General features: G+C 43.0%; 1 protein-coding gene across 1 annotated transcript in view; it reads right to left on the reverse strand.

Annotated features, from left to right (window-relative positions):
• The window catches only part of phactr1 (phosphatase and actin regulator 1), a 711,982-nt gene that overhangs the window by 278,334 nt on the left and 420,845 nt on the right, over positions 1–12,803 (reverse strand). Inside the window, exon 3 of the mRNA XM_078539187.1 lies at positions 3,285–3,365. Within this exon, the coding sequence (XP_078395313.1) occupies positions 3,285–3,365 (81 nt within the window). The remainder of the gene's footprint in view (positions 1–3,284; positions 3,366–12,803) is intronic.

Below are 12,803 nucleotides of genomic sequence, written 5' to 3' on the forward strand. Positions count from 1 at the left end.
AAGACTATGGGCCCTGACAATATTCCAGCAATAGTACTGAAGATTTGTGCTCCAGAACTTGCCACGCCCCTAGCCAAGCTGTTCCAGTACACCCGCATCTACTCGGTAATGTGGTAAATTGCCCAGGTGTGTCCCGTACACAAAAAGTCGGACAAATCTAACCTGGCCAATTATCACCCCATCGGTCTACTCTCCATCATCAGTAAATTGATGGAAGGGGTCTTCAACAGTGCTATCAAGGGGCACTTGCTTAGCAATAACCCGCTCACTGACGCTCAGTTTGGGTTCCACCAAGGCCACTCAGCTCCTGACCTCGTTACAACCTTGGTTCAAACATGGACAAAAGAACTGAACTCCAGAACTGAGGTGAGAGTGACTGCTCTTGACATCAAGGCAGCATTTGGCCGAGTGTGGCATCAAGGAGCCCCAGCAAAACTGGAGTCAACGGGAACCAGGGGGAAAACTCTCCACTGGTTGGAGTCATACCTAGCACAAAGGAAGATGGTTGTTGGAGATCAATCATCTCAGCTCCAGGACATCCTCAGGGTAGTGTCCCCAGCCCAACCATCTTCAGCTGCTTCATCAATGACCTTCCTTCCATCATAAGGTCAGAAGTGGGGATGTTCACTGATGATTGCACAATGCTCAGCACCATTCGCGACTCCTCAAGTACTGAAGCCGTCCATGTCCAAATTCAGCAAGACCTAGACAATACCTTGGCTTGGGTTGACGAGAATAATATTTTCACCACACAAGTGCCAAGCAATGACGATCTCCAACAAGAGGAAATCTAACCATTACCCCATGACATTCAACGGCAGTATCATCGCTGAATCCCGCACTAGCAACATCCTGAGGGTTACCATTGACCAAAAACTGAACTGGACTAGCCATATAAATACTATAGCTATAAGAACAGGTCAGATGCTAGGAATTTTGCAGTGAGTAACTCACCTCTTAACTCCCCAAACTCCGCATCTACAAGACACAAGTCTGGAATGTGATGGAATACTCTCCACTTGCCTGGATGAATGCAGCTCCAACAACACTCAAGATGCTTGACGCCATCCAGGACAAAGCAGCCCACTTGATTGGCACCCCATCTACAAACATTCACCATCTCCACCACCAATACACAGCAGCAAGAGTGCATACCATCTACAAGCTATGCTGCAGGAACTCACTAAGGCTCCTTATACAGCACCTTCCAAATCTACGACCACTACCATCTAGAAGGACAAGGGCAGCAGACACATGGGAACACCACCACCTGGAAGTTCCCATCCAAGCCCCTCACCATAGTGAGTTGGAAATACATCACTGTTACTTCACTGTCACTGGGTCAAAATCCTGGAATTCACTTCCTAACAGCACTGTGGGTGTTCCTAAAACACAAGGACTACAGCGGATAAAGAATGCAACTCACCATCACCTTCTCAAGGGTAATTAGGGATGTGCAATAAATGCTGACCTCGTCAGTGATGCCCACATCCCATGAATAAATAATGTAAAGAAAAATATCATTTTTTTCAAAATTACTGTGGGATACTGTGAAGCAGGCTTATGTGTGTGTGACCAATTTAATTAAACTGAAGACAGTTGGACTGCAAGGTTTAAATCATCAAAGGGTAGGGGGTAAAATCAGGCATTTTTGTAGTGGAGGTGAACAAGCTAAGATGGGATACAAGAAGATACAAAACGAATAGGAACTTGCATTAGGAGATAAACGAGGAGTTGAATTTTTAGCTGTTGAATTTCCAAGAGAAATAAAAAGAAGTTTTACAACTGGCAAGGATCATAAATCAATAAAGCAAAGTTATTAACTTTATTTTTCCCTAAAGTAGTGGCCAAAAAAGCAACGTGAAATATTTTTATATTCTGGGAAAGGTAACTTCCAATGAAAGTTAAGAACAATGGGTTTAAAGATGAAAGAGAAAAAATATATTTAAGGAAAGATTGAAATCTTGAAGAGTGTGCTGTGCGAAGATAGGCCAGTGAAATAAGCAGCCTCTAAGCACCCCAGAGAAGTGTTTGATTGTTCCAGAAAGCAAGGTTTTGTTACAAGCCTTGGATTTCCATTGTCAAGTGAGAGGGAGAGAGAAGCCTGTGAAATACTTCCTCTATGGCAACAGTGGGTGCCTTGCAGTGATATTACTGGATTTTTTATAGCTTAAGAATCTATTGGGAATGTTGCCTGGAAAAGGGTGTTTATTCGTGAGTTTGGCTAAGCAGAAATCTTTTGGGAAATGTTATAAGACTAAATTTAACTGTGTAACCGTAATCTTGTGTGTTCAAGTTTTCTTTTCTTTTGTTAATAAATGTTTTAATTTAATATTTAAAATCTCCAGAAGTGGTAGTGGAATCTTTACTTCTGACTTCAGTACACATACCTTCTTGTAATAAATACAAATTGCAAATCATTATGATAGCTTAACCAAGTTTTCCTTTGGGATTTGGTCAGCCCAGCAATTACCACCTGCTATATCATAACAATAGAAAAAATGCAAAATCATAGCATGCTCTCTGCAATCTCCCACGATGTGCCACCAAAGAGAATGGAATCTATTCATATGTGTGTTAAAACTTGCTTTGGCAATTCAAAATATCTTTATTATGGTGGTGGAAATGGGAGCCATATCTATACCAAAGTTGAATTTTCTCTTACAATGAAATTAACTATGAGATCTAATTACAATAAAAGCAATAGTAATTATTTAAACAAAACATAACATTCTTCAGGTCAGACTGCCAAAAGGTGCTGGATTTCACATGCACCAGCTCTAATTCTCCTGTTTGAGGTGTGGTTTAGTGGATTCTGATGAAGATTTTACTGAAAAATCAATGCTCATCCCCATGGAGCTACTATTTTACACTATTTTATGACTTCAGAATTAAGCTCAATAACTTTAAGATGAATATAAATGTTTAAGAACTGTTCCTTAGATCTGTTAGAGCTGAGAGCTGTACTCCATTATACACTGAGTGTACATCCTTAGCAACATTAGTAAGGGAGGTAAAACCATTAGAAGGCTCAATTGCAAGTTAAAGTGAAGGAATAGATCATCCACCCACTTCTGTGGCTGCACTTGCTTGAGTGATATAGGAAGACTGAGGAAGGGGCAAAAATGATTTAAAAGATCAAAACACTAAAAAAAAACATACTCTGATAAGCATTTGCTCTTAAAAATATTATACTATAACTGAAGTTCTGGTTAAATCTAGGGACAAGATACATATGAATGATAATAGCCCTCTGTTTCACTCACCCTTTTCAGAAGCCTTACCTTTTTCAAAAATTTCTTTCAGTACTCCTCGTTTTATCAGCTCCTCTCTGCTTTGCCGTGTAGAAATTTTTCTTTCCAGAGCTGAAAGTAACAGAGATTATGTTTAGATGCAATAACTATAAATAAGAGATCATATTTAGATACCGAAACTGTAAATAACATTTTGTATTTAGACGTATAGGGGTTAAAATTTATGAATGTCCAAAACCAGGTGTAGGGATCATAATGTACGCGACGAAGCTGTGTCTCTAGCTTCTGACAGGCAGCACACAAACTTTTTACTGTCTGCTCATTTTCAATGATTGCAGCATGCAGACAATGCTAAGCACTTTGCTGAGAGATTGTATGTCTGAACAGGGTATGCAATATTGAGAGAAGCTAGCATGAATTCAATCTAACCTATGCAAAGGCAAGGTACATTTTGGTTGGAGCAGGTGCTGGAAGTCATTCTAGAAGTCACTTTGACCTGGGAAAGAAATAAGAATGGCATAACCTGACAGAGAATGGGCTCCAAGGTTGTCTGGCGCTGTGTTGGAGGACTTGGTGGAAAAGTTGGACAGAAGGAGAGAGATCCTATATACACAGGCAGCCAGGGGATCCTTCAGACAAATTCTGAAAAGGCACCATGAGCAGATAGCTGTGCATGTTAACGCCAACAGAATCTGGATGCAGTGCCAAAATTAAGTTCAATGACCTCAAACAAGTGGTCAAGATCAAACAATACATTTCACAAACAATACCACTAGCCTCAAACACCCTCTGAATTCACCTCACTTCCTTCACTCAACTATCAAAATCTCTATCAACTATGACTCATATCTCACGTTCACAGTTTCACCTCACCTTCATACACTGAGCACTTGCTACAAGCTTCGCATCACATCTCACACACATTGGCAACTATTCAACCAGGACAGGTATATTATTAAAACACAGTGCACCACGATCATTGGCACACTTCCCTTCCTTTTGCAGGATAAGATGGGGCACTACCAGAAGCTGCAGCAACTAACTGGCAGGGGACAGGCACAACTGCAAGTCTTCACCCCAGTGGAGGAGACAGTGATCGCCATCATTCGAGTGGCCATGACTGAGGTCAAATGCAGGGTGAAATCATTGAACATGATGCTATGCCTATACCTAATCCTGTTTCTCACCTACTACTTCTCTCCATCCCACAATCTGTTCTGATTTACAACTCGCAGATGGTTTAAGGATGTACCTCTTGCTTTACCTCACTCGCCTCATTGTAACCCATTGTGCTTTTTCCTTTTAGATACCCAGGAGGAACAGGCTGATGAAAAAGAAGCACTGTCACTTGCTCTGACACTCACAGCTCCAAGCTCAGATAATGACATTGTATGTACTGTAGAGGGTAGCTTAGAGGTGGGATCTGTATGTAATAAGGCCATGAGTGGCCTGCAGCTAGGGCAAGATGAAAGGGAGAAATAAAAACAGAAAATGCTGGAAAAACTCAGCAGGTCTGGCAACATCTGTGGAGAGAGAAACAGAGTAAAGTTTCGAGTCCGTATGACCCTTCTTCAAAGTTGAAGAGAGGTAGAAATGTGATGGGTTTTATACTGTTGAAGAGAGGGGTTGGAGCAGACGGAGCAAAATATAAGGCCAGGGATAGGTAGGTGCTCAGGAGAGATTTGACAAAGATGTCATTATCACAAGACAAAGGGAGTAGTAATGATAGTGTTAAAGACTGAGGCAGGTGTTAAGAGTGGCAGTTAATGGAATGTGTTAATAGCAGAACAAGGGTCAGTGCTCTCTGATAGCAAAACGTGAGAACAAGTTACAGACTGGCCCTTGCAGGGGGAGGGGGTTGGAAAAAAATATTAAAAATATCAAAATGGAGGACAGAGTTCATGGTCTGAGGTTGTTGAACTCAGTGTTAAGTCCTGAAGGCTGTAAGTGCCTAATTGGAATATGAGGTTTTACTCCTCCAGTTTGTATTGGGCTTCAGTAGAACATTGCAGCAGGACTGAAATGTCGGCATGAGAGCAAGATGATAAATTGAAATGACAAGCAACAGGAAGATCGGGGTCGTGCTTGCTGAGTGAAGGTGTTCTGCAGAGTGGTCACCCAGTCAGCATTTCGTCTCCCCAATGTAGAGGAGACCGCATTGTGAGCAGCAAATGCAGCAGACTAAATTGAAAGAAGTGCAAGTGAATCACTGCTTCACCTGAAAGGAGTGTTTGGGGCCTTGCACAGTGAGGTGGGTGGAGGTAAAGAGGCAGGTGTTACACCTCTCCTGCGATTGCATGGGAAGTTGGCATGGGAAGAGGATGAGGTATTGGGGGTAATAGAGGAGTGGACCAGAGTATCACAAAGAGAACAGTCTCTACGGAATACTGACAGGGGAGGTGAGGGGAAGGTGTGTTTTGTGGTGGCAGCATGCTGGAGTTGGCGGAAATGATGGATCCTTTGAATGCAGAGGCTGGTGAGTGAACAGTGAGGACAAAGGGAACCCTATCATGGTCTGGGAGGGAGGGGGAAGGGGTGAAGGCAGAAGTGTAGGAAATGGATCAGACACGCCGAGGGCCCTGTCGACCACAGTTGGGGGGAAAATCTCGCTCAGGCAAAAGGATGACATGTCAGAAGCACTGTTGTGGAAGATAGCATCCTCGGAACAGATGTGATAGAGGCAAAGAAACTGGGAGAATGGGATGGAGTTCTTACAGGAAGCAGGGTATGAGGAGGTGTAGTCGAGGTAGCTGAAGGAGTTGATGGGCTTGTAATGAATAATGGTGGACAGTCTATCACCATAAATGGAGAAAGGGTAATGTGGATGTCAGACTGCTGGAGGATGAGTTTGCACATGAGAACTGTTGAAGAGGACTAAAATGAGGATTGTGATGGGGTTACAATGGTGCCACATTTAGATGAGCCAATCACAGACACTTTGGCCAGAAGGGGGATATGTTGATTGCTTCCTCCCTTCCTCCTTCTCTTCAAGTATTTGCCATAGATGCGGTGACAAGGGCTGTGTCATCCTGATGACGAGATTATGCAGAATATAACAGACCACAATAAATCATAACACATGCTCTGCAGTGTACTGCAGGCCTCCTACAGAGTGTTCCAGCCAGCGGAAGCATTTCTTAAGCACCAAAGTCATGAGCCAGACAGTCAGCAGATAGCCCATGTCGCCTAGTGGCCACCAAAGGGTTTCTCATGCTGTCTCAATGCCAATGGTACTGACATAGAATAAAGGCGGGATAGCAGGCACTGAACTGAATGATGCGCTGATCATGGTCACACATTAGCTGCTCATTGAGGGAATGGAACACCTTGCAGTTGAGGTACATCTTTAAATTTAGATGCAGAGCAAATAGCACTGCAACTACTATTCCCATTCCTTTACCAGGCAATGTCATTTTCTGCCTTTCTGTGGTCAGCAAAACATTCCAAATTCTTCAAGTAACACACCACAGTGCTTCCACAAATAAGTCAAAAGCATCTCAACTGCAATTGTTGAGTAGTCCTTTAAACAGTCCCTGGACGTTTGTTATTTCATGAGTGAACGAGGAAGACATTGCCTGCACATTCATTGACCAATTTTAGTATCCTTGCATTACATCAGCCTGATGGTGCATATTCATTGACACTGGGTGCATGCATGCAGTGCTCAGAGACTGCCAAAATGCAGATTGTGGTTAGATACAGAAACTGCCAGCAATACCGAGTGGAGATCAAAAATGGATGCAAGGATCACAATGTGCAACTAACCCACATCTGTTCAGTGAAATGCAGGCAACGTCATGCTGCCAGCTGATTATGATTTGTGTGTGCAGCCAGTGCTACTCACACTGTTCATTCATTCTCCCCAAGTATAATCTCAACTCCCTTAATAACAACATTAAACCATTTCTTCAACAATTACATTACTTTTCTGAAGCCTCCTTTACTGTTACATATTCTATCCAACTCCTACTCGTCGCCCCCCACCAGCCCTCCAAGTCACTGTTATAAGGGTTCATGTGTAACTCTGGTCTGACTAGGTAGGTTATTTCAAAACTACTTTGTATTATATACAAGATAGGCTACAGGATAGGTACATCTCTACTTAGTACAGGCTGTTCCATCTGCTCTATAACGTCTCTGGCACATGACTGCTTATATCACTGTTACATCATGATACATGATACTCATTACCTTAACTATTAACCCATAATACTACAATTGCTGAGTCCATGGCCAATGGTGGGACTGTATCTATTGACAATTACAGTATCTTCATAACTAATTTTCCCAGTGATCAAAGGGGGTTGCAGGGTGTCACTCTAATCTATCAATCTGTCTTCTGACAGATTACTAGGACAGGAAAGTGGCAGTGGCTCCATGGTCCTCACTCAGGATGATAGCATTTCTGCTTGCAACCTTGCCACTTCACTAGTGACCTTAGGCACCTATGCTGATATGGGGCGGAATCTTGTAAGTTCGGTGACAGGTGCGGAAGTGGGAGTGATTCCTGTTGGGGAGGTGGGATGGCTGAACACACATGATACACCAGATCACATGGCGGAGGCGACAGGAAGTCGCTGTCCCCACCTCAAGGGATTGAAGGTCCAGGCGCCATATTTAAGGGCACCTGGACAGCCATTCACTCACTGCAGGCCAGGGGCTCCAGATTCTGTGTCGACATGTCTGAAAGAAGACAGCAACCTGTGGCCCAATGGTTCAGCAATGCCTCCCTGCATATTCTCCGCCAAACCATCCGGGAAAAGCAGGAAGTGTTTTTTCCCTGGAATGACAGCAGGAGGCTGTCTACGGCTGTCTGGATGGAGGTCATGGCGGAAGTTAATGCCCGAGGGATCCAGTGCAGAGACGCCCAGCAGGGCAGGAAGAGGATGAATCATCTGCAGGTAAGTGCCCTATCTACTCATTGCAAACTGACACTCTCATAAGGGCACCAAGCAGTCAAAGTGTTCGAGTGGAGAGGGATGTCACACACAACCAGCAGAAGGGACATCTGCACTGAATGCATGCCAGCCACTTATGCTCTCAATTTCATATCAGTTGCAGGACAAATGGCTTCTCAATCACTTACTGGGGAGAGCTCAGCAGTTGCCATAGGCATGCATGCTCCTGAACTGCTCACTGCATCCATTGGCATAACAATCAATCCTTCTGTCTTTCTGCAGAAGAAGAATGTTCACAACAAGTGGAAGCACTCCCAGAGCAGAGAGGGAATGGCTGATATTAGAGTCCTCACCCAGTATGAGGAGATGGCTGCCAAGCCAGTCAGGGAGGAGCAGGACCATGCACGAAAGACAGAAGGGTTGATTGTTATGCCAATGGATGCAATGAGCAGATCTGAGGGAGAGACAGGACACCCCCAAGAAGTCAGTGAGGATGCCTCCAGTCTGCAGTTGTCAGTTGCACCCATTGAGGGGGAGATGTCTTTGATTAATGAGTCTGCTTAGTCAATCACTAAATCTTTCTTTTCTCTATTCCAGGTGCAAACCTGGACCAGCCACAACCCCAGCCCCAAACCCACCTTACGGTATGACAGGTCAGCTTGGCCAAGTGCATCCTGTGGAGTGTAGGAAGGCAAAGATGCACTGAGGGTCCTAGACAAACACATCTGGAGGAAGTGTCAATGGCTGCAGAAGCTTGAGCTCTGGGTTTCGGAACTCAAGTGCCAGTTGGAGTCACTGTGGTGCTCCCATACCATCATACCACAGATTAAGAGCATGCAGGCAGAGAGGTGTGATCGCCAGGCAGTCTAAGGGAACCAGGCAAGTGGTGCAGGAGACCCTTGAGTTGATCTCGTTCACTAACCAGTTTTCCACTTTGGATACTGGGAGGAGTGCCACAAGAGCCAAGTCCAAGGCCACACGGGTGGTTCAGCTGCACGAGAGGGGAGAAAGCAGAGTGGAAGAGCAATAGTGATGGGGGATTTGTTAGATAGGCATTTCTGCGGCCATAGCAACTCCAGGATGATATGCTGCCTCCCTGGTGCCAGGGTCAAGGATGTCACAGGATGGTTGCAGGATGTTCTTTCGGGGAGGGTGAACAGCCAGAGGTTGTGACCAGTATTGGTACCAAAGAAGAGGGATGAGGTCCTGAAACCAGATTTTAGTGAGTTAGGAAATAAATTAAAAATCAGGATCTCAAAAATAGTAATCTCAGGATTACTCCCAATGCCACGTGTTAGTGAGCATAGGAAAAGGAGGACTGAGTGATTGAACATGTGGCTGGAGAATTGGTATAGGAGAGGGGGCATCAAATTTCTGAGGCATTGAGACCGGTTCTGGGGCAAGTGGGACCTGTACAAAATGTACAGGAATGACAGGTACAAATCTTTTCAACAAGTTAGACCTTAGCAGCACTGGAACTAACATCCTCGCAGGGAGATTTGCTATTTGGGAAGGAGATTGATGGGGGATGGGAACCTGAGAGCTCAGATTAGAAGGAAGCAAAACTGGTGACAGAAAGTGGAAAAATAGTAAGCAAAATTAGAAGGCAGATGAAGCAAAGGCAAGCATCAAATAAGATCAGAACACAGAATATTGTTAAAAAGACAAAGTTAAGGGTACTTTATCTGAATACATGCAGCATTTGCAATAAAGTAGATCAGTTGAAGGCACAAATAGAGGTAAATGGGTATGATTGAATTGCCAGTATGGAGCCGTGGCTGCAGGGTGACTGAGACTGGGAACTGAATATTCAAGGATATTCGTCATTTAGGAAGGATAGACAAAAAGGAAAAGGACGTGGGGTGGTGCTGCTAATAGGGGACCAGATCAGTACATTAATGAGAGAGGATCTTAGGTCAAAGGATCAAGATATAGAATCAGTTTGGGTGGAGCTAAGAAACTGCGAGGGGCAGCAAACATTGGTGGGAGTTGTTTATAGGCCACCAAACTGTAGTGGTAATGGTGGGCACAATACAAATCTTGAAATCAGAACTGCATGTAACATGGGAAAAACAGTAATAATGAGCGATTTCAATTTACATATAGACTGGGTAAACCTAATGATGAGGAGGATGAATTCCTGGAGTTTGTACAAGATGAGTTTCTGGAGTAGTACGTTGAAGAATCAACAGGCTACTTTAAATTATTATCTAATTAAAAAGGGCTATTTAATAATCTTGCTGTAAAGGAGCCTTTAGGAAATAGTGACCATAATATGATAGAGTTTTACACTAAATTTGAAAGTGATATCATTCATTCTGAAACTAGGACTTAAATCTGAACAAGGGAAACTATGAAGGCATGTGGAGCAAGTTGTCTATGGTGGATTGGGAAAATAAACAAAAAAAAGTTGACAGTAGGCATGCAGTGGGTAGTATCTGAATAAGTATTACATGGTCTACAACTAATATGCATTCTTCAAAGACACAAAAACCTAATAGGAAAGGTGAATCAACTATGGCTAACAAAAGAAGTTAAAGATTGCATTAGATCAAAAGAAGTGGCTTATAAGGTTGCCAGAAAAAAATTGGTAAGCCCAAGGATTGGGAGCAATTCAGGATCCAGCAAAGGATGATCAAGATACTGATAAGGGTGAAAAAAAACATGCAAGCTAGTGAGAAACACTAAAGGTGGACCGTAAAAGCTTCTTGAGGTATCTGAAAAGGAAAAGCTGAGCAAGGACAAATGTGGGTCCATTACAGACGAAGACAAGAGAATTTATAAGGAGAACAGGGAAATGGCAGAGAAAATAATCAACTACTTTGTGTCTGTCTTCATGGAAGACAAAACAGAAATTTGCCCAGAAATACTGGGGAACTAGGGGCTTGTGAAAATAAGGAACTGAAAGAAATTAGTATTAATAAAGAGGTAGCACTCAAAAAATTAATTGGAGTCAACATTGGTAAATCCCTTGAACCTGATTAGCTACTTCCCAGAGCATTGGAGGCATAGTGATAGCGGATGCATTGGTGGTTATCTTTCAAAATCCATAGATTCGGGAAAGGTTCCTGCAGACTGAAAAATAGTTACATGTAACCCTACCATTTAAGAAGGGAGGGAGCGAGAAAATGGAAAACTATAGACTTGTTCGTTTGACATCAGTAGTAGAGAAAATGTTAAAATCTATTACAAAGGAATAATCATATCATTATTTTCCAAGTTATCTAGTTATTCCTCAAAGCCAACATGGATTTATGAAAGGGAAATCATGTTTGACAAACCTGTTGGAGTTTTTTTAAGGATGTTATTTGTAGCATACATTAAGGAGAATTGGTGATGTAGTGTATTAGATTTTCAGAAGGCTTTTGATAAAGTCTCACATAGGAAGTTAGTAAACAAAATTAGAGCACATGGGGTTGGAGATATTATATTGGTATGGATTGACAAGTGATCAACAGTCAGAAAACAAAGAATAGGAATAAAAAGATCATTCTCAGGATGGAAGGCTTTTACTAGCGGGGCACCAAAAGGATCAGTACTTGGTCCACAGCTATTCACAACCTATATAAATGATTTGGATGTGAGGACCAAATGTAATATTTCCAAATTTGCTGATGACACAAAACTATGTGGGAATGTGAGTTGTGAGGAGGATGCAAGGAGTCTTCAATGGGACTTGAACAGGTTAAGTGAATGGGCAAGAACATGGTAGATGGAAAATAATGGTATGATTGGACAGAGTCAACATGGATTTATCAAAGAGAAATGATGTTTGTCAAACCTGCTGGGGTTTTTTGAGGAAGTTACTTGTAGCAGATAAAGGAGAACCAGTGGATGGAGTGTAGGAATATAATGTGTAGAACAAGCAGGCAGAGTATTTCTTAGATGGTGAGATGTTGGGAAGTGTCGACGTTCAAAGGGACTTGGGCATCCTTGTTCATGAGTCACTAAAAGTTAGCATACAGGTGCATCAAGCAAAGGCTAGAAGATGTCTTGCTGCAATTGTATAGAGCCTTGGTGAGACCACACCTAGAGTACTGTGTACAGTTTTAGTCTCCTAATCTAAGGATGGGTATGCTTTCCATGGAGGGACTGCAACGGAGGTTCACCAGACTAATCCCTGGGATGTCAGGATTGTCTTGCAAGGAGAGATTGAGGAAAGTGAGCCTATAATCTCTAGAGTTTCAAAGAATGAAACTTACAAAATTCTTAAAGGGCATGACAGGGTAGTTGTAGATAGGATGTTTCCCCTTGCTGGTGAATCAAAGGTCAGTCTCAGAATAAAGGACTGGCCATTTAGGAGTGAATTGAGGAGGAATTTCTTCACTCACGGGGTGGTAAATCTTTGGAATTTTCTACCCCAGAGAGCTCTGGAAGCTCAATCATTGAGCACCTTAAAGACAGAAATCGATAGATTTCAGGATACTAATGACATCAAGCATGGATAGCACAGGAAATTGGCCCTGAGGTAGATGATCAGCCATGATCTAATTGAATGGTGGAGCAGGCCCGACAGGCCAAATGGCCTACTCCTGCTATGTTCCAGAGGTTGCGGGAGAGCGGATTGCTGTGCAGGTTCGAGTGAGTGCATTTAGCACCAGGGCTCTGCATTTTAGCATAATTTGATGCATGCAAAATGCAAAAGAGGCGG

This window comes from Cetorhinus maximus, chromosome 3 (assembly GCF_964194155.1).
Source record: "Cetorhinus maximus chromosome 3, sCetMax3.hap1.1, whole genome shotgun sequence".
Taxonomy (NCBI): domain Eukaryota; kingdom Metazoa; phylum Chordata; class Chondrichthyes; order Lamniformes; family Cetorhinidae; genus Cetorhinus; species Cetorhinus maximus.